The sequence below is a fragment of the Seriola dumerili genome, unplaced genomic scaffold (genome assembly GCF_002260705.1).
Source record: "Seriola dumerili isolate Sdu_G_001 unplaced genomic scaffold, Sdu_1.0 BDQW01000138.1, whole genome shotgun sequence".
Classification (NCBI taxonomy): Eukaryota; Metazoa; Chordata; class Actinopteri; order Carangiformes; family Carangidae; genus Seriola; species Seriola dumerili.
Window position 1 is genome coordinate 20,657,037 of NW_019174393.1, and position 23,377 is coordinate 20,680,413.

General features: G+C 41.5%; 1 protein-coding gene across 2 annotated transcripts in view; it reads left to right on the plus strand.

Moving 5' to 3' along the window:
• Positions 1-23,377, plus strand: part of LOC111224753 (DENN domain-containing protein 5B-like) — a 68,344-nt gene that overhangs the window by 25,749 nt on the left and 19,218 nt on the right. For both annotated transcript variants that reach the window (XM_022749375.1, XM_022749376.1), the window contains exons 2-6: positions 168-227; positions 6,330-6,439; positions 11,782-12,484; positions 17,861-18,048; positions 22,126-22,704. In XM_022749375.1, the coding sequence (XP_022605096.1) occupies positions 168-227; positions 6,330-6,439; positions 11,782-12,484; positions 17,861-18,048; positions 22,126-22,704 (1,640 nt within the window). The remainder of the gene's footprint in view (positions 1-167; positions 228-6,329; positions 6,440-11,781; positions 12,485-17,860; positions 18,049-22,125; positions 22,705-23,377) is intronic.

The following is a 23,377-nucleotide window of genomic DNA, read 5'->3' on the forward strand; positions in this document are numbered from 1 at the left end:
GTCTTAAATGTCTCGCTTTGTTGTGATATTGATATATGTCATGTTCATGCTCAACTCATTCCCATGCATTTATTAATGTGCTTTTCCATGTGCATTTGTTTTGACATTGCCCTTGTTTTTTTGTTTGTTTTGTGGTCCATGTTTTTCTGCATGCTGCTCGTCCATAGCTTTGTACCAGTGGCTAGAAGCAGACCGGCAGGGCAGGGATCCAGATACTGCAGCCACAGGTAAAAAGTGCTACACCTCACACTGTCTGTCTGCTTTTACTCAGTCAGCTGCTCTCTTCTACAGATACACCTTAGAAACTAATGAAACATGATGTCAGCCTTGGCCCAGTAAAACCATTTCACCGTAGGATCTTCACAAAATCTCTTCAGACTGTTTCTCACATGTTTCACACTTTAATGTTTAAACCTGTTTTTCTCTCAGATGGCACTGAGACAGCCTCAACTTCACAAGTCACGCTGTTTGGTAACATACAGCTGAAGATAGCATGCAAACAGGTTAAATGAAAACTGTTCAGGGTTGGGTTTTGATAGCATTTTATCAAATCTAAGTCCTCCCTCATGGAATCCTCATTCATTTTGCATTATGAAGGTCACGCTGTGACGGTGGTATGAAGGTAAATGTGTTGTTTGATTATAAAGCAGGTTCTATATTAATACTGTGAAAGTATCAAAGCGCTCAGTCCACAGAGAAATGCACACATGCTTTATTTAGAAACTGAGCCTTAAAACCAGCCTTCAGGACTTCTGGAACTTTGTGATGTCACAAAAAAGCAGTCACCACTCTTAGCCATGCTCCAAGACCCGCCCACCTGGACCCACCATCCAAACTTGCAGGATTTGGTTTTTCTGAGTGTTTACCTGAAATCTTCTATATTCGTATTGGATCATTCAGAAAACAGTCAGTCAATCAGAGGAGGTGCTTAGAGCCTCCTCTCTTCTCAGAAGAGAGACTCAGAGCCTCCTCTCTTCTGATTGGCTCACTGACCTGTTGTTATTAGAGCTCCAGAGAGAAGCCTGAGAGAGGAGATGTGAAACTACACTGAGATGGTTTTTGGTTTTTAAAACCACAAATATATCTTCTTATGGATCAACACTTCAAATAAAACACAGAAGAAGAGGAAAGTATGTAGCTTTAAAAATAACTAAATGTCAACACAGAAACACCAGAGATTTTAGAGGCACTCTGATTAATGTTCAGAACCTGTTGCTAAAGTCTGACAATGAGATGAACATTTGATGCTGTATCTGACACATTGAGAGAAAAGGTAGGAACTATACTTGCACAATAACCTACAATAACCTAACCATAACCTTATTTTTAATAAGGTCCTTGCTCTAGATAAGAATGGTCCTTCATTCAGAACTATATGACAGTATGAACTACATTTAACCTTAGAACAAGAGGAGTGTTCACCTGAAGGATTTCTACATTTCTGTGCTAATAAAAACCTTTGACAACAACAAGCTGCTTCCTGTTTGCTTTGAAGGAGCTATTTGTAAGTTTTGCTATTGCTACATAGACAACCTTAGCATTAACAGCTGTTTACCAGTTTCCAGATTAATATATATATTTAAAATGTAAGAAATATCTTCTAATTATCAACCACATGAACATTCTCTTTCTTTCTTCATTTGTATATGTAGAGGCACATAAGATTGTTTTAAAGTATTTGCATTTAGCAATACAAATGGTTGCCAGCAAATAAATGGAGGGACACCACTTCCTGCCCACTGGTTGTCACCTGACAAGGTGCTGACCAATGGGGATGCAGCCGTGTAACACCTGCCCAGATGAGAGCTTCATGTTACGACTGAAACTGAAAAATTCAAATGGCTGCGAAACTGAAAGTGAAAAGTGGAGGCAAATGAAAAATCCCTCAGTGAAAGAAACCTAGAGAACATGGTGATTAACTCTTGTGTAGTTTTAGTTTAAGTTTTTAGTTAAGATTTTTGGTTTCAAATGACTTTTATTCACGTTCAATTTCATATTTTTGTTTGATTATTGGGAAGTTTCGCTCAATTGCTTGACACAAATCTAATCCCATAGGTTAAAGGCCTAGTGATATTCTATATTTTTCTCACAGTCAATAAATCTGATGCACAGATCCAAACCAACAATGATCTTACTCATATGTGTGTGTCAAAGCCTGATCTGAGGCCACTAATAGGCGGGCCGCAGTCCGGGTCCAGACCCAGATGCCGTCCTTTCTGGAACCAGACCTATAACGTTTAAATGATTAAGAATTAGTGAAGTGGTTTTGTTTGTACTGGCAGCTTTTCTAGTCACTGGTTTAGCAGCCCAGGATCTCATGTGTTGCAACTCATCTCATGTGATGCTACTCAGCCAATCATTACACCTGGAATATCAGATATCAGAGGGAAAGAAAGCATGTGTTAAAGCTGTCCATGTTAAGATGTGTTGAGATTGTTTATTATAAATATGGTTGGTTATTGTTGTTGGTTAAGATGTAAACAGAGGTAACAAAACCCATGTCCATCTATTTTCAGGTCATTATTTCAGTCTCTGGTCATGAATGCAAGTTCACTTTTATCTTATATAGAAAGAGGCCTGGAACAGAGACCATGTTCTCCAGTGTCTTTTTGTTAGTTTAAAAAACTTTATCTGGACATATCTAATATATTTATATTTCTTACATATTGGATCAAGTTAAATTAACAACAGTAACAATGCCTTGACTGTCCCACAACTCAAAGCCCCTTCCTGTGGTACCAGAAGAGAAGTGTATGTCACCCAACACTGTGAGAGGGAGGACGTGTATCCTGCCTGGCTTTAATAGTTGTGTTGATAATGATATCATAATAATAATCATATTCTCCCCAATAAAAGTTTGAAACTTTAGTTTAGAGGTAAACAGGAGACCACTGATTAACCCGAGAAGATTCACAGAAACAGGTTCACTTTTCATTTTTAATCCAGTCAGCGATGTAGCATAGCTGGTACAGCCCAACATCAGGAACTTAGAGACCACCTTTTTCCATAAATCTAACTGGTGGTGGTTGCAGCACAAATGTGACAATTTAATGCTTCTCTTTGTCATACAACATAGAAAACTGAAAACCTCTGAAGAGCTCACCTTGGGCTGCGACAAATGATACTGAGCATCTGTGCTGTTTTCTGACATTTTATAGACAAAGTAATTAATGGATTTAATAAAGACAATGATCAGCTGATTAAGTGATTTCAGCCCTGCTGAAAGACCTGCGCAGGAAGCGTTGACTCTCAATGCTGAACAGTGAATAAACAAAACTGTAAAGTGGACAGATTACAGCAGAGCCTGGCAGTCCTGCACTGTGCTGCGGGACCGCACGCCAGAGGGGTAAACATTCTGTCTAACTGTCTCTCACCACTCAGACTTCTAGTCTGAACTCTCGTACCAGACAGAGATGAAGCTGGTCCCTCGTTTGTGCCTCAGTAGAATATTGTGTGGGTAGGAGGGACGAGGTTTGCAGGAAGTGCAGGCAGTGCTCGGCTCTCTTGATCAGGGAGGTGGTGTTTACAGTTTGTTGGATCTCTTCCTCTCTGTGCACTGTGTTGAGACAAACTTGATTATGTGTTTTGTGTCGTATTTGGCACAACAGTCATGGAACAGCAGTGGAACTGGGGTGCAGCCCTGGGAGGTGTTTGTTCTCAGAATGATGGTTTTGGAAGTGTTTTCTGACTGGGGTCTGTCTATGAGGAAGGTGGATGTCTTGGGGGATGATTGCATTGAATTCCAAGCTGAAGTCTTTGAAAAGCATCAGACTTTCCTGTGCTGATGATATGGTGTAGCCAGTGGAGTGGGCTGGGCAGTATGCAACTGGAACAGGTCAGAGAGTCTGAGTGTTATGTGGTCCTTCAGCTCTCTCTCAGAGTACTTCATCATCATCATGGACTGTGTACAATATTAACCCCGTTTCAAATAAAGGCATCTGTATTTGAGATAAGTTATTATACTCATCGTGTTTGCCACATAAAAAAAAACTTTTCACAAGACCTTGCTCTGGAATAATCTGTGATAACATGCTGATCTCACTCTGATCATAAGGAGGTCCAAGAAAACCCTGTCTGCTGTATTGACTGTATTGACTGTCTATAGTCAATACACCAGCTCTTCCATTCACTTCTCTGAAATCAGTGCAGGTTCGAGATGTGGTCACTGAAAGGAAATGAGATGTCTGTGGATTAACCACAGAAAGTAATCACAGAGCTGCAGGTTGGAATCCCAGGACCAGGCATCATCAGCACTTCATCAGGGAAAAAATCCAACCCTTTGAGTCAGTTTCAGCAGGTTGAGTCAGCAAGTTTTCAACCTGCTGATTTAATTCAATTCAACTTTGTTTGTATAGCATCAAATCATAATACACATTATCTCATGGCACTTTACAGGGTAAGGTCTCAACCTTACTTTATTATAGAGAGAAACCTAAAAGTTCCCACAAAGAGCAATTTGGCACTTGGCGACAGGGGAGGAAAAACTCCCTTTAACAGGAAGAAACCCTAAAAGAACCGGACTCAGGGTGCGGGGTTGTGTGCCTCGACCAGTTGGGTTTGGGAGGAGGAAGATGGGGTGAGGGAAGAGAGAGAGAGAGAGAGAGAGACCATGGACAGCAGTGTACACTGTTGATTGTTTATTGTAACAGTGAAAATAATAACAGTTATACCCATAGGCAATGGTTTTTATCATATCTGCTGTTAATTGTTTAATACCTATAGATAGTAATGTTATCAGTAATACTTATAAATAATAATAATGATAATAATAATGTGTTGTGGTGACAGATCTGGATCCTACTGCTCCAAAAACAAAGATACCTGCAGAATGAAGAGAGAGAGAGAGAGGGAGAGAGAGAGAGAGAGAGAGAGAGAGAGAGCTCAGTGCATCATGAGAATCCCCCAGCAGTCTAGGTCTATAGCAGCATAACGGATAACAAGCCAGCCCTAATTATAAGCCCTAAGAGGACAGTTTAGTTTTAAGCCTGTTCTTAAAAGTAAAGAGGGTGTCTGCCTCCTGGACCCAAACTGGGATCTTCTTCCACAAGAGAGGAGCCCATTCTAGTCTTAGAAACTCTAGGAACCACAAGTAGACTTGCGTTTTGAGAGCGGAGTGTTCTTTGCAGATAATAGGGAACTATGAGCTCATTAAGATACGAAGGTGTCTGACCATTAATGACTTTGTAGGTGAGGAGGAGGATTTTACCGGGAGCCAATGTAGAGAAGCCAAAACAGGAGAGATGTGATCTCTTTTCCTAGTTCCTGTCAGAACCCGCGCTGAGGAATTTTGAATCAGCTGGAGGCTTTTTACTGAGTTATTGGGAAATCCTGATAATAAAGAATTACAGTAGTCCAGTCTAGAGGTAACACGTGTATGGACTAGTTTTTCAGCATCCTTTAGAGACAGGATGTTTCTAATCTTCACAATGTTGTGCAGCTGGAAGAAAGCTGTCCTAGAGACTTGTTTTATGTGTGAGGTAAAAGACATGTCCCTGCAAAAATGACCCCAAGGTTTCCTACTGTAGCACTGGAGTCCAGAATAATGCAATCCAGAGTAAGTATAATATCAGATAATGAGTCTCTGATGTGTTTAGGGCCAAATACAATATCATCAGTTTTGTCTGAGTTAAGAAACAAAAATTGCTGGTCATCCAGGTCTTTATGCCTTTAATACACGCCTGAATTTTGAAGTTTGACCAACTGATATGCCCTTTAGCAAGACTGTGAACCCCTTCCAGCTGATTAGTTGATCTGTGTGATTAGTCTGTAGTTGTGGTTGTTCTGGCTCAGGCTCTGTTATGCTTTCAGAACTTGATGACCATTTGCGATGCAAACAGTTTTGACCTTGTAGTGCCACAATTAGGCCAATCATTTGTTAATGAGGCTAGGGCTAAACGAGCACATCTGTGATACTAGCACATCTCTGAGGCTCTTTTTCGGCATGGCAGTGCTTTGAACTAAATGCTAATGTAAGCATGCTAACATGCTGATTTTTGTTTAAAATACTGTAGCTTTAATTTCTTCACCTTTATCCCTGCATCTCTTATTCAGTTCTTTCAGCTATTGAGTGATGTTCTTACTACCATTATACCATAATACTGCACACATCTCCTTTTCTGTTGGCATTGGTGCTTTTGTGCTTCTCCTTCTGCTCCGCTAACTATTGGAGAAAGACTAGTTTGCTGCAACCTATGATATGTTAAAGTAACCCTTTAGCGTCATACTCTCATGCTGTTCTGTTGTGTAGAATATTGATATTTTATATTTTCTTACATTTCCCTGATTGTTTCCCACCAGTCCCACCTGATTATTTTGCCTTCTCTCTCCAGGTGAAAACTTTGAACAAAGTCCCCTGAAGAGGACATTCAAGTCCAAAGTTCTGGCGCGCTACCCTGAGAATGTGGAGTGGAACCCTTTCGACCAGGATGCTGTCAACATGGTACGTGGCAACTATAGTGAAGATGGATGGTACCATTATAGGGGGCAAAGGTAATCCAGTAAATCAGTATGATATCAGACGCAGTGACATCTTAGTTAAATTGATCCCCGTCTCTACTTCAGAGGAATATTTAATAACCTCCAGGGTTTTTCCTCACTCTGTAGAGTTGCCACCTTTTATGTAAAAAAAGGTGTCAGCTGGTTTGGTTTTACTTGAAATTACATTATTCACAGCACTTTGAGGACATGAACCAAAATACGGGACAAATTGCATCTTGTATTGATTCAAATCCACCGAGTTCTGAGAAAACAATTACTAGAATTTTGTTGGGAGGCGCAGGCGGCACGAAATTTGACTGAGGCGGCCGCCTCCCAATTCTCTATGCAGGACAAACCCTGACCTCCATCTACTAACACAGGACTAATGTAGTGACTGACAATCACACAATATTGGTCAAAGTGGATCAAACGTTTTTGTAACAATGCCATGCTGACTCATAGTCTCCCTCACGCTCAAACACGTTGAGAGACCCCCGAACAGGGCTGGTTGGATTAACACAGGTCTAAATTATCAGCTCCTCCCAACAGGCTCATTGAAATGGTGTAATCCTAGGAGTAGATATCAGTGTGATAGTTTTAGTGAGAGAGAGTGAAAAGGGATAAACAACAAAATGTCCCTAGCATGACCTTTTTAATGACGTCCTGCTGTGTCCACTACAAAGCCCTGGATTAAGACACATAGGACTCACATCTCACACAGGACTTTCTCAAGGGAGCAGTGATGAAGCACCTCCTATCTCTGTGGAGTTGCACCGAGAGCTTTGCATGACCACCTTTCCTATTCAGATTTGAACAGATGAACAAATACAAAGTTGACTCACATGGGATCAGAAAACACAAACATCAAACACACACTTGGATCAGTGGAAGTCATCGAGTAAACACTGTCTCCCTCCACATTGAGGAATATTAATACCCCATCTGGATTATTAAATACACTTCATGCTTTATTATTTGAACAGATAAACTGATACATATGCAGAGTAGCAGTAGAAAACAATTTAACAGTGAGAATGATGCGGTCTAAACTGTTCCAGTGAAGCCTCCTTCTAGTGTCAGTGTGAATCTAACTCATTGTGTGAAATCAACAGATACAGAGAAAGTATTTCATGTGGGGACTCGACCACCCTGGTGGACTATGGGTTAAAGTGTTGACTATGAACTTCAGGTCAGGGCCTTTGTTGTATGTTCTTCTGATTTGATTTCCCCTCAAGTATATCAATGATCAGTCCTTTTTGTTTTTGGAAAGTGTGATTGTTTGAGGCTCTGCTGAAGTTGCTACATTGTCAGTATAGTGACCAGAAAGGTGTGTGTGTGTGTATGTGTGTGTGTGTTGTGGCTCTGGGTGTTGCCCACTCACAATTGAAGGTCACTGCTTATTTTTCCACTTGCCTGGTGTCAGCACTGCTAAATAATTCAGCCGTGGTTCTCGTCTTGCATCAGGATGGAAACAGCTTTTATGCAGCGACGGAAACTTGACACATGGATGACTGTGGACTGCTGATGATGACAATTACGAGACATCCTCTGGAAACAGACACATTTCTCTCGCTTTCTTCCTGCTGATTACTTCAGCTTCTCTTTCCCTCTCTTCCTCCTCCATCACACCTCTATCACCTGCTCATCCCATCATCCTCTCACCCCAGGACACCCAATGATATATTGCATTCATTTACTCATGCCCCACAAAAACAAACTGAAACTGAGGACATTTCAGGTTCCTCAGCAGGGTTACACATTGAGTCATGAGGCTCAGCTGAACAAGTGTCTCGAATCCACACCAGGATTGCTGGTCCTGGGGTGTTTGTAGGAGCTGAAATCAGATGAAAACAGTCAACATCTAACGCTATGTCCACACTACAACGTTTTAGTTTTAAAACTCATCTCTTCCGCTACATTTACTTCAACGTCCACACGACTCTGGAGTTTTCAGCCCCTAAAACAGACACTTTCAAAAAATAAAACCCAGTTTTATTTAGAAAACTCTGGGGTTGTGTTGTAGTCTGGAAGGACACAAACTTTGGAAACAATGACATACATACCCACAGTCGCTCCTGATTGGGTCTTATCAGCGTCGACTGCCAGTGGTGACTATAATATCACTGAATCAATGATCAATGATAATGAATTACAAGTGTTACTGAACTTGTTGTCTTTGCTAGCAGCTGTTGTTCAGTTACATTCTGTATTTTAATGCTACAACTGTCTTTGTTGAGTTAGGGCTGACTGTAGTCCTACTGTTACAATTCAACATTTCAACACAGTTCACCATCTTAAGATTGAAAAACAATCAGCATGTTTCTTCACAGTTCTACCCACAGAGAAATAGGGGTATCGTTTTGGTACCTCAAGGTACATTTTTCAGAAAAGTACCCTGTAAGGTACTGAAATGGTCCTTAGGGTGATAACTGTGGACCTTTTGTTTCAATTTAAAGGTACAAAATCATTGCAGTAGAAATGTACGGCAAAGTTTTAACAAGATGAAGATTCAGGCAGATAACGCTGCAAATCAGTGATTACAACATCTTGATTTATGGATAGTTGGTTTTGTTGTAATAAAACAGGCGACAATTTCCAGACAATTCTTGGTCTTGGAGTAATTTTATCAGCTTCAGTAACAACACAGCTGGGTGTGTGTTTTAGTGATTTCAGCTAGTCTTTACATTGTTCTAACCGTTTTAATAATATTGTAGGGTCATGAGGCAGGCTTATAAAGCCAGTGTTAAAACACTGAATTAATTGAACCTAATACAGTATGTGGGTTATGACTTTGCATTTTGGAACTTCTCCTAAGGACAAATCAGCTCTATCAGAATACATTGAAATGCACTGAAAATGGATTAGTTTATATATAAACTGTTGTTTTTGTTAAAAGATGTAAACTAATTTTCAGTTTTTTTAAATAAATTTTTGTCAATAAGTATAAATGATTTTGTCTCTGAAAAAGGGGTATGTTTTGCATCATAAAGGTACAAAATGAAATGTCGCTCCAACTGTACCTCATGAGGTGCAAGTTCTTGGGGCGCCTCTGTGGCTCACCTGGTAGGGCATGTACCACTTGGGTTTAGTCCTTACCGCAGTGGCCATGGGTTCGAGTCCGCCGCACTGTCTTTTGTTGCATATCGTTCCCTCTCTCTCTCCCTGACTTTCCTGTCTCTCCCTCCCAAAATAAAAAGGTACCAGTTTAGTACCTTTCAACTGGGTATATTTTTGTACCAGGACATAAGGGTAAATTTTTGTCACTTAGGGTACAGAAACGTTCTTTTAAAGGTACAGACAAGAAGGTACAAAAATGTACCAATGGTTAAAGGTATAGTGCTGTACCCTGCTAGGCTACAGCTGGAGTGACAAAGCCTTTGTACCTTTTTAAGTCAATTCCTGTACTTTCATTTCTTAGTGTGTAGGTAAAAGTGGGCCTATACTTGGTTAGCAGCCCTCCATAAATGATAGGAACACAACAAAAGGTTGGGGTTGTACTGTTGCAGTTCTTCACTTTTGAAGTCCATATAAAGGAAACTTGGGTTCACTACAAAAACAACAGTGTCTTCTCAACATGAAAACAAGCCAAAAAAAACTCTTTGTATGAAACTATAGGTGGCCATTTTACTTAGTGACATAGACACTTTACAGAAGAGACCCCAGGAATGGAAATAAGGTGTTTGCTGGACTTCAGGGTTTTCTGCAGAGAGAAGGACTCACTTGACTCTGGGTTTTATAACTTAATGAACTTGTACATGCACAAAAAAAGCTAGAAAACAATAAAGGAAAAGAAGGAATATGGGCTCTTTCATGGAGACTGATTGACTGAATATCTGAGGTCTAGATGATGAATTTATTGAGTTTACTTTGTGTATTTTATGCCTTTAGGAACCATTGATATCTACCATCCCAGTAAACACACACACACCAGTCACCACTAATAGGATCACTTCAGTCGATCATGTAGGAGCTATAGAGATTCTGAAGAGATGTGAAATCTTCTTGTCTTTTTGTGGATGGTTGGATGACATGTCCACACTGAGAGCTCCAGTCAACCTCCAGTCCAGCAACAGATAAAGCTGAGAAGCTTGAGAAGTTTTGCTGCAATGTAAACACAGTTAGCTCCTCCTCTGCTCCTGTTGTCCTCATTTCTTTCTCACATCAACAGTGTTTACATGAAAACAGCTGAATCAGCTCCTTTTAAACTGTGACTGCTGCAGTCCTGGAGGTCAGATGTGTATTTGTTCACACAGGAACATCACTTCTGATCTGTCACATTTATGTTGCTCGGGGATCCTGAACGCGCCCCAGCTCATGCTGCAATCCTGAACGTGCCCCAGCTCGTGCTGCTGCCAAATTAAACAAAATGTTTCTCACTGTTGTCTTTGATCTCATCACCTTCCTCACACTTCCAAACACTAGTGCACCCCACCACCCCCACGCCCTTCCTCCACCCCTCACCCCTCAAAAAAAAATAAAATAAAAAATGTGGTGGTGGTGATGACTAATGTCAGATGGAGGCTGGGTGTGGAGAAGAGACTGTCTGTCAGCACTGATCAGTGAAACACATGACTTATGCATAATCCAATCAGGTCACCAGGCGTGTGTGTGTGTGTGTGTGTTCAGTCAGTTCCTTATCAGCGGCCACTTCAACCATAATGAGGCTGATAAGGGAGATTTATTATACACTGGGTGTTTACATCAACAGTGTGTGTGTTTGACTCAGTTTGGCTGTGAAAGCACAAACATTCCATTACAAACATTATTTACACGTGTAGAGCTGCAGCTAATTATTTTCATTATTGATTTATCTGCAGGTAAACATGGTTGAATAATTCAAAAACTATAAAGGCTACAAGACAGAAACTTTATGAACAGCTTCTCCATAATTCAATGCTTCATGCACACAGAAATATTAGCATAGTGCCACCATGTGGTGAGAAATTTGGTGACAAAAATTTTTGTCTAGTATCTCAGCAACTGTGAGTGGATGATGCTGAAGAGAAACAATAAACTAGTTCAGACTTTTATCTCTGTAATTCCAGTCATTTGTTAAACATGTGCATAGAATTTGAAAATTTGCAACTGAGGCACCCTCCAGTGGTGGTATCAAGTGCATGCTGCAACAGATCTGACCCAGTGCCACCGCAGCAGTTTTCACCAGAGTCCCACAGACAAAAACATTTGCCATCAGAAAATGTTAAAGATGATATAATTATAGAAAATAGTCGTTTTAATTAGAATTGACAGTAGATTGACAGTTGAAGTAATGACTAACCCGTGTCCCCTACCCTCTCCCTGCAGCTGTGTATGCCTAAAGGCCTTTCATTCCGGACACAGGCGGACCAGCGTCACCCTCGCTTTCATTCCTTCATCATCACCAAGGAGGATGGCTCTCGTACTTATGGCTTCGTCCACACTTTTTACGAGGAGGTGACCAGCCCACAGATTTGTTCTGCCATGCAGACCCTCTACCAGATGCACAATGCAGAGCACGCCTCCACCAACCCCCCTTCCTCCTCCTCCTCCTCCTCCTCCTCCTCCTCCTCCAGCATGGACTCTCTGGCCAGCAGTTTAGACGAGGCTGACTCCCCCACCTCCTCATCTGCCTCGTCTTCATCTCGTGCGGCTGGGGGGTATGACTCATCGCGTGACACCCTCTATGTGTCCAAAGCTTTGTGCCTGATAACCCCCATGCCGTTCATGCATGCCTGCCGCCACTTCCTGTCACAGCTGCACAGGGCTGTTACAGTAGCCACTGCCCCCCCGTTGCCACTAGAGAGCTACGTTCACAACATCCTGTATGAGGTGCCCCTACCCGCCCCAGGCCGCACACTCAAGTTCCACGGTGTCTACGAGCCCATCCTGTGCCAGAGGCCTGGGCTGGGGGAGCTGCCGCTGGCTGACTTCCCCCTGGCTGAGTCCTTCAATCTGCTGGGAGTGGAAAACCTGGTCCAGGTGTTCACCTGCACCCTGCTGGAGATGCAGATCCTCCTGTATTCACAGGGTAAGTCCAGCTCCACATAATGTGTTGATATTATAGATTTAGTTAATATGTAGAACTTGTTTTCACACTGTATAATTACAATCTATACACATATAAAAGATTACTTAATAAAAGATCACCGTCCCAACAGTTCAGCAAACAGATTTAGTTGTTTACCTTTTGATTTCATGCAGAAATCATCTTGCATCATGAAGTACTGTGGTTTGTCCGTTTAGTTTTTCCATGATAAAGTACAGGATTTCACACTCTGAGGTGCACCTGGTGAGTGACTGTGCGCTAAAAACAACAGGAAGTTAGTTATTGTAGTTTGGCTCAGATATCAACATGGTCAGCAGATGCAGCGGCAGCAGTGGCTGTGACACACAGTTGATAGAGGCTATCATTGTACCATAGTTTACCTCGGTCAAATCTGAGCAAACAGACATGATACACAGTGATTCAGTGTGACGCACATTCCTGTGGATATTCATTGTCTGTTAAAATTATACATCCAAACATCTTTTTATAAATCATAACACAGACATTTCTTTAAGTATCACAGTAATCCAGTGATAGTTGTCTGAACATCATGATACACTACAGACAGGAGCTGATCGCAGCTGATTCAGCTGCTGGTAATGGGACAGTTTGAATTTAGAGTATGAAGTAGTGCAAAAAAAAAAAATAGGACTGACAATCGACTGACATCAATATTCATATATTTCATGTTGCACTACAAATATTCTTTAGTTCAGGTAAGTGCTGCTGCTGTGTGGCTGTAGAGGTGGGAAGTGAGGAAGTTCAGCTGTGTTTGTGCAGCCCAAGTTCAAAGTATTTTACATCAATATGAAGAAGAGAAGTCTCACAGGCTCTGAAATTAACTTCATGTTGGAATAAGTGTCAGATTAGCAGGCAGACTGTGCTCTGAACATCTGTACAGGCCTTCTCCTTCATGTCAGTCAGACCACCATGCCTCTGATGAAGACACAATATATGAGAAATTGAGACCTGTCAGTCACTGAAACTTATTCCTTCATTCAGTTTTCTAGCAGTTAATATGTGAATAGTTGATGCAGTACAGACAGTAGTTGAGATGCACAGGGATCAGATTTTCCACGTTCTAGGTTTCCCTTCATCCATTATTCACAGCTGCAGTGAGACTGTCGTAGCAGTGTGTGTTGCTGGTTGTATTACACCAACATAATGTGAAGCAACTTTGGACCAATATAGACTGATATCACCTTTCATTCTCTGTCCTCCTCTGTTTCAGTGTCACTCCTCCAGTCTGCAGCTCACTCTGTAACACTTTCTCTGCAGCTTGTTTATCTTCTGAGCACAATGAGTCATAAATAGAAAAGGTTAGCACCCACACCAGATCCACAACCCCAGAATAAAAGCCTGTCTGCAGTATTCTGTCCCTGTGGTGCAGTATAATGACAAAGGGTGAAAAACTCTCACTGTGCTGCTCTTCAAAAAGAATAAAAAAATTAGAGTACAGCCCAAACAACACTGCTAACAACACTGGCTGTTACCAAACTAATGGCTTTTCATCGCTTTAGTTTAGGAACTATAGACATATTTGCCATAGTATATGGTATGTGGGAGATTATGTCGTCATGCTGGCATCTGTGACACACACAAACTCAATAAATTCTGCCTTTCATCAAGTATGAAGCATCACAGTTTATGAGCTAAACAAATCCTCCGGCACACAGGCAGGGACAACTTGTTTTACAAGTTTTCCCTGTTTCCAACAGCAGCAGAAGTGATCAAGTGTAATCCTACATCATGGGAAACGTGAAATTCTTATTGACTTTCTTTGCAAGAATGAGACAAAAAGATCAGTGTCTCTCTGGTGTCTGGAGTCAGTCTGGTTGGCCTTTATGCTAAGCTAGGCCAGGCAGGGGAAAACGACTAACAGCTGTTTCCAAAGTTCAGAAACAACGATCAACACCTTGGATTTGCATTTCTGGAAGTTTGGTTGAAATTTGCACTAAATTTGGGTGGAAACTTGACTAGTATAGTTCCTAACTGACTCCTGACTTCCTAACTGACTTCCTAACCACTGTCTTGCTCATCAAACAAAAAACTTTTGCTGTGTGATGTAGTGCCACGTGCCACGACATTAGAGAGACGTTCATTATTTCAAGGCACATGAAATGCTGCAGGAAACCCTGCGAACTCCAACTCATACTAATGCACCGCCACAAGACTGATATCAACCGTCTTATCTCACTGTCAGCAAGAAAGCAAATGAGCGTATTTCCCAAAGTGATGAACTAATCCTCCTTTAAACACTGTTAAGTATGAGCAAAAACTGTGAACCAACAGGAAACAACAACCCACAGAAACTGAGGCTGCATCAGCAGAACATGAAAAGAAAAGGAAAGTACGTATGAAGAGCTGCTGAATGTAGGGAAATTGGAGTCTCTCTCGCTCTCTCTGTCTCTCATCCCATCGTCATTTGATAAAAAATGGGTCTCAGTTTTATCCATCGTCAGCATCAAAGCAATCTAGAGGAAAAAAATAAGAACCTGGAGTCATTTGAATGATGAACATCCCTGCTGTTTTTGGAGTGTTTATTAGTCATTAGTCTGGAGGCAGGTGACAGAAGAACCACACAGACCGTTCCCTGAATGTTAATGAGACACTGCTCTGCCATATGTTCCCACGCTCCTCATGATCAGTCAACAAGCAGTTACACCACAAACAGAGGCATCAGCTGAACCCCCCTACCTGTCCTCCTTACATACTCACTAGCTGTGAACAGGTAGGGGAAGAAAGTGACAGTCATGGGGCTTCAGTGTAGTTCATTTACAGTCCTGGCAGGTGCCCCGGAGCCTGGCTGCCCCGTAGAGGCTGTGGCGATCTCCAAAATTTGATATCCAGATACAGTCCACCCCAAATATCACAATTCCCAATATTATCAAGATTATTTTTTTAAATTATATTATTGTAGTTAATGTTACTGGTATAAGTGATGCTGCCACTAAACAGCAGTTTTAAGTTTTATTTGTCACATATCAAGGTAAAATTTATAGTAAAAAAAAAAAAAACTGAAACCAGACTAGTGGAAGCTGTTATAACAGCAGTTGCAGGGTTTTACCAGCTCAGCAAAGCTTTCCTGACCATCACACTGTACACACCCCAACAAATACTCACAAAGCATCTTGCTTCTGTGTTTCAGTGTATTCAGTGTTTAATGTGTCCAATTTCCACCATGTTGGTGCTGTGTTGATGTAATTTATGGTGTGTTCTCCCAGTACTACAGCTTTATTTCCTGCTTGTTTCTTCCATGTATTATGGGAACAGAGGATTTTACAAGCCTTTTTCATTTAGATTTTTTTTTTTGTCTTCCTTCCATACAGTAACTTTCAAACTCATTATCTGATTTATGATGCTACAACATTATCATGGTGCAGCTGCTAAACTCTACTGTGAACTGTTCACACTGTCTTCCCTTCTGAGACGAAGCTGCCGGTGTTTATCAGTCCGTGATGAACTGTTACAGTTTCACAATGACTCTATATGTCCCATCCTGCTTTTCAGCAGCGTGCACTATCCCTGAGCCCTGTCTCTGCCGGGGCTTTCTGCAGTGCCAGGCTTTGCCATATCAGATTTGTTTTCTTGTTTTTTTAAACATGCTTGCTATCGCATACCACCTATTGTAGGCTCACCTATCACAGATGCTTGTAATTTAAATATTTTTAGGGAAGTTTCTTTGGCAATGCAGCAAATGTTGTCAAAGATCAAGATGAATCAAACCGTATCAATTTGCATCTGTAATAAAAATGAATTAATTTAGTAAAGAGGAGAAGATGACATCACTCACTGTTCCTCTCTCATTATCTGCTTGTTAATACCCATGAGGCCTCACTGTGAGGAGGAAAGAGAGGCACTTTTTGAGACATGGTGTGTATGAAACCACCTGAGACACTGAGGCTACACTGATCCTGGTGTGTGAGTGAGAAGGGGAGTAGGTTGGGAGGATGTGCTGCGACATGCAAAAAGAAACAGAAGTGTTTGAGTCAGACTTTCTCAGTGCAGTTCCCACAGTGGTGTGTGTGTGGGTGTGTGGGAGAGACGTTAGCCTGTTCAGACTTGACAGATAAACACTATAGTCACACTAGCAGATCTGTGAGGCTGCTTGCTGTACAGAAAACTAGGTTCAGTCAAGGTACAGTCATGATGGTAGTGGTGCTTCTGCTGTGACAATTACAAGCTCTGTGAGGCTATACTGTACAGAGGTTGTTTGAGCTTAATACTAATGTCAGCATGCTAATATGGTCACAAGGACAATGTTAACATGCTAATGTTCAGCATATACTGCTTATTGTGGTGTAGCTGGTTAACATGTTAAGATTAGGTTATTAGCACTGAACAGGAAATTCTGATGGGGATGTTCTGCAGGTATCAAATCAAAAATTTGACCTGAAGATGGCGATAGATGAGATTCTAGGGTTTGTAATGTTTTCAAAATTCATCTGATGTGCTGTGTCCTAAAAATGATGGTTATTGAGAACCAAAGTGAAACCAGAACTTCCAGGTTCTGTTCCAAAAATAAGAAAACCTCATTCCAAATCCCATTTGAAACAACAGCCACTCTGGTTAACCAGAGGTTATGGTTAAGAACAGACCATGGTTTGGTTAATTATTGAAAAAGTCATCATGAATATTGACAGTATTTTAACACAGACCATGACCTCTCTCTAATCCTGCTGTTCTTACTGAGAACAGCTAAAACGACTTAAAAAAGAAGGAAGATAGAGCCTTTAATGTAAAAGTACCACAGGTGACAAATTATTACTTTGCTTCAGTCTTAAAGTCTGTGTTGGTGTCCTTTTAACCATATTCATGTATTCATGAATGTATGTATGTATTTATTTATTTTTCTGCAGAATTGGCTCAGTTTGGTAGAAAGTCCATTTGACTTGAAATTTGACACTTATCAAAATTTGTAACTTTTCAGAAAAGTAGTGAACTCCTCCTTTTAAAGTCAATTTAAATTTGTCAATTTTTCTCTAACAACATCTAAATCAACAAGAGCAAAGGAGCAACAGGCAATTGACAAGTGAACCAAAACACTGATATCAAAAATTTAACCTTTAATTATGCTCGTTACAGTGCAGCAAATCCCAAGAAACTACAGTGTAATGTATCATTACTCACCTGTATTGTCATGATACTATTGTTATGTCTATGTTGTATGGTAGCTGTTGTGACTGTGATGTTAAAAGTTAAATGTTCTGTCCTGAGCTCTTTATTGATATCTTTGATTGATAAAGTGTTCCTTAATTCTGAGGTTTTTCAGATTGCTTTTAAAAATAAAAGTTTCTTCTTCTTGTAGTCCGTCTCCTCAGATCTATGTCCTCATCAAAATTTATTTCTTGCTCTCAGACTACCAGCGGTTGATGACAGTGGCAGAGGGCATCACCACCCTGCTGTTTCCCTTTCAGTGGCAGCATGTCTACGTTCCCATCCTGCCAGCCTCCCTCCTCCACTTCCTGGATGCTCCTGTTCCCTACCTCATGGGCCTGCAGTCCAAGGAGGGCACTGACCGCTCCAAGCTAGAGCTTCCTCAGGAGGTACACAGCCACTCTACATGTTGTTGATAGTTAAAAATGTCCAGAGATGTTTAAAGCTCTTTTTACCCCAATGGAAAAAATGTTTTATTTTAATAGCAGCAGTATGTGACTCTTGGATTAAAACTGCTGTCAGCTCAGGCATCACAATGCCATTAGTTCAGTTATACTTTAGACTTACCTTCAACTTAGGAATGACTAAACACTGTTCAGGAGCAGACTTAAAAGGAATAATTCAGCATTTTGGAAAATATGCTTATCTGCTGTATTTACATGAAAAGATTAATATCATTAGCATTAATGTTGAAAGCACATAGGTGAGCTTTAGAGGTGTTTTCCCCCTGCTAACAGTTTTGATGCAAAGATAAGCTAAACACATTCTGACTGCATTTGTGTTAACAGACACACATTAAACATTCAAACATTCAGTGAGCCCTTTTACCTGCAGCGAAGCATCTGCATTTATTGTGTTTCTATACTCATTCATTCAAGTTTTACCTTTAATTTTCTCACCATATTTATGTATGTATGTATGTATGTATGTATGTATGTATGTATGTATGTATGTATGTAATGTATGTAATGTATGTATGAATATATGAATGTATGTATATATTGAAGTTCACGTCCACAGCTAAGAACTGCAAGTGTGAAAGTTCCTTGAGTTGATTTGGGGTTTTTACAGTTTTGGCACTCAGGACTGAGTGCCTGTGATTGGAGTTACAATTACTCTGTTGAGGCTTGTTAAATAAGTGTAAACTACAATATAGGGGTCCGACAAGTATAGTGAAACTGTAGTGCTGTAGGTGTGTGCATGCACAAGCTGCACTGAATAAGGGGCCGTTCAGATGTAGCACGTGTCCACAGTGCACAGAGATGGAAAAATCTCAACTTTTTCAAAACGCAGCAGGCGCACTTGCTTGTCATGTGAAAATAATTAACAAATCAGCTCCACAGGGCTGACTTAACCCTGTCCATCCATGGACTTTCAAGTGCCTTAGATAAAAGGATGAAAGCAGATGACGTTTTTTTACATGCTACATCTGAACTAATGGCACCACACACACACACACACACACACACACACACACACACACACACACACACACACACACACACACACACAGTTACCTATTGTTCATCTACAAATTCACCTCCTCAGACAGTGAGGGGGTGATTGTGCTCTGGTGCTTAGCCAGTATTCAGCCCTATTCAGGGTTACAGTTAATGTGTGTGTGTGTGTGTGTGTGTGTGTGTGTGTGTGTGTGTGTGTGTGTGTGTATTCATGTGTTAAGGTGAGATAAGGCCCTGACAAAGCAGAACATCCAGGCTTGCTGGCTTCCGGCTTTGCTTACATCCCGACTCCCAGTGCTTGTTAATCCAGCACATTACATATGGATTGTAATCATCGCCTCCAGCAGGATGCTGCTGCGAAGCACACACAAGCCTGCCTGCCCACCCCCACCCCCACAAGGTCCCCTGTCTGGAGAATCTCCCTGTGTTTCTGAATGATCCTTTGAAGTGGCAGTGACCTAGAAATTGGCTGATGATGAAAGAATGGCTTAAAGTGAATTAGAGTGAACTATGAATGTAATTGGTGAATTAATGTCAGACATGTTTTGTCTTTTTGAACCCTGTACTTTGTCACTTGATGTCAAATAACATCAGTCATGTTGCATTGCGGACAACATTAGGTGTCACTATTACCATGTTAGTTTTCTCTCTTTTTGTACATACAGTTGTCAGGTAACACTGAGTCAGTCTAATACAACAGTCCTGCAGTACATCCTCCTTTCTATGGTTCTAATGTTCAGTTTGTGTTGAAACTGTATTAAAGAGCTGTTGATTCAGCTGTGTGGTCATTGTTGTAGTTTGTGATGCTGTTGAACTGCATTATGTTGACAGGTGTTTCTGTTATTTTGTTCACTTCATTTATATCAGTGAGGGTGGGTTAAATGTCAGGAACATCTCAGTGTACCTCCAATACAGTTAAAAAAACACCACACACTGCAGCCTCCACAGTGATCACACAGCTGGATCAACACCTCTCTAACAATGTAATAACAACATTATAACCTTCCTTCAGGAGGGTTTACTAACTGTTGTTTTACACTGCATTATTTGTGACTAGATGAACCAAATTAACCGACTGAGTGTATAAGTATTCCTGGTTGACTTTAGGGCCAAAATAGGGCAACTTATCTGGAGACAGAAAGGTTTTTTATTGTCTCCCATACATCCCACAGAGGCTAAATGAGCTGCACTGAAAGCAGATAGACTGATTGCACATGCAGTTTTCGTATTCTTCTCCTTCATTTGTTCTGTGAGGTTTACTCGTACGAATATTCAAAGTCAGATTCATAAGACTCTCTTTACTGAACAAACATGCCAGTTTCAACTTTATGACCTGTAGGCCCACATTCCTGAGATCTGATCAATAGCATAATACATACATAGTTTTCTTTATCAGACGACCTGTTCCATTCCATATGTGGACATATTGCAACTTCACTTGACCTCTCTCATCAATAAGCTGTTTCTTTTGTAATCTACAGACTGTTTTGGAGGACCCATAAACAGAGAATTGCAGTAGTCCCACCTTGTCGTGACATGAATGAGCTTCTCTGAGTCATACTGGGACAGAAAGCCTCTGGTTCTGGAAATAATCCTGAGCAGGAAAAGGCAACCTTGATGTACTTGCTTTTCCAAAGAAGTAAATGAAACCTCTGATAAACCCAATGTACACTACCTGTTGGTTACTTAACAGCTGACCAGTAAAGTTAGCAGCTAGCAACTACTAAGTCAAATGTTTAGCAGCTAAAGAGTTAGATAATGTTTCTCAGGAGTTTGTGTTGACTGAAACAGAACTTAAGGAGGAGAGTGACTTACATTCATCAGGGGGACACAAACACCACTTTGAATTAATCATAATGTTGTTCTGTGGTCTGCTGAATGTGTGAATAGCAAACTGTTGCTGAGCTTTAACTGAGAATTTACTTGGTAAATGGTGGTGGTGGGTGGCGTGTTGCCGATGTGCATGCAGAGACTCAATGCAGCATAACTCAGGTTATGCTGCATTGCACGCTTTTGGTAGATGCTACAATATATGGATGTTCCCTCAATGCCTTGCATGCAGGCTATCAGTAGATGCTACAATTTACTGACATTCCCTAAACGCCTTGCATGCAGACAGTAGTTGGGCAGCTGCGTACAGAGAACCCTGTGGTCTCCACTAATTTAGGCAGCTCAGACAGGTGTGTGAATTAGATGATTTGAAAAGAGTGAAGTAAGGTGTGATTACTGGGCAGTTTGTCCAAGTAGAGCGCATATGCTCTCTAATGATGTTGAAGACCCTACATCTGTGTCTGGTTGGTTTCTCTGAGTTACTCTGTGTAGAGCTGAAACGTTTTGTTGTGCTGTTGTGTGTCCTGTCCTGTGGGAGCTTCCCACTTCCAATACTGGACGAGCGAACTTGGTACCAGACTCGTCTGATCTTTTATCTGCCCCCATGTTTGTGTGTTTGTGTGTCCCATCATTTGATTTTAGCTCTGGTCTTCAGAGTGTCAGTGTGTTTGGCAGCCGACCCACAGATGTTGGAGCTTTTCTCCAGAGCATGAACACACCACACACGGGTCTGACCTCCCCTTGATTGCAGTATGTCTGTGCTCTCTGGCAGGTGCATGGTTTGTGAAGCTTAAACCTGTGAGCTGAGATCAGAGGTTTAATTCCATGTGAGGGTGTGATGCTAACTCCATTATGTCCGATTTAGGTTGATCTCAGACACCGTGCTATTATCACATGACCTACATTCTTCATACTCTACATCTCCCAGGCCCCATCATACCTCCTAAAGCCAGTCTGTCCTCATTATGTCTCCTGTTAATACTGGTACCAGCTCCCTGGACACCCTGCTCCTGGCTTTGCTTCCAGCTGATTTTATCTTCTGTCTGTGGTGTGGAGATTGGATTTTGTTTTTGCACTAGCAGAAATGTGCGTCACAGTCAAAGGGGTCTTTGTCTATTCCTGAGTTATATTGTTGTAATATAGGTAATAGTAATATATAATCTTTCCCTGTCCCAGGCCAACCTGTGTTTTGTGGACATTGACAACCACTACATCGAGCTTCCAGAGGACTTTCCCCAGTTCCCCAACAAGACCGAGTTCATCCAGGAGCTCAGTGAGGTACTGCTGACTTTTGGCATCGCAGCCAACACAGGGGCCCCACCGCGGACTCGCAGCAGTCCCGGCAGCATCCCCTCCACACCGAGCAGGGAGCGTAAAGCCATGGCCCTCCAGCAGCTGGAGGATGACGGGCATAACGGCAACCTGGCAGGGGAGGAGCTCGCTGTGCTGGAGCTGTTGCAGGGAAACGCCACCCTGGAGAGGCTGCAGGCGCTGACCAAACGCACTGGCGTGACAGTGGCCCGTGTTGATGCCCTGAGGGCTGGAGTCAAAGCTCAGGTGACTGACAAGCAAGGGGGCCGAACAGCAGCTGAAGAGGAGGAGCTAAGAAATGCCAAGCTGAATGTCCAGCTTAGGGAGGTGTTCGCCAGCCGCTTCACCACCATGTTTGCTGACTATGAAGCCTTTGTGATCCAGAGCGCCCCGGACCTGGAGTCCTGGCTCACCAACAGGGAGCAGATGCACAACTTCGACAAGGTGATGAAATCAAACACAGACACAGGAAGTGTTTCATGACTGGTCTTCTTACTGCAGATGTCATATCTGAATCATTTTATTATTCTGTAACTGGATTATTTGTGTTGTACTGAAAACCAGTTTCACATTGACATGTGTTGTGTTTTCAGTATGATTAATAATGAGCTGACTTCAGAGCAGTGGAGGGCTTGTGAGTGTTTTCACAATACATCACAACATTCCCTGAGTGAATAGTGGATCATCTACTACTATTGAAAATTGGTCTGTTGTGTTGCACATCAGCTTAAGAGAAAATTTCTAAAATGACCATTTGCAGTAGTATGTTTGATATATTTAGTAATGTTTTCTTTTTAAAATAAGGTTGTTTTTGTAAAGATCTCCATCTCCTCTTTGCCATGGTTCATATTGTGTGTGCTCTTTTAAAGCACTCTGCAGACTTCGTTTATCTGCTTCACTGTGAAGGGTCTGAAGTGTTCAGTGGATGTTACTGATGTTCTCTGGGAGACTTTCACAGTGAAGCAGCTGCAGAAAGTATTTGTATTAAAGAACAAAGAACAGGTTCTTACAGTGACTGTATCAGTGGTAGATTTTCTCATTCATTTGGGACCAGCTCTTATTCACCTACATGTTTGGCTGATGTTTGAGACAAGGATGTATATACATGTATCTCCAG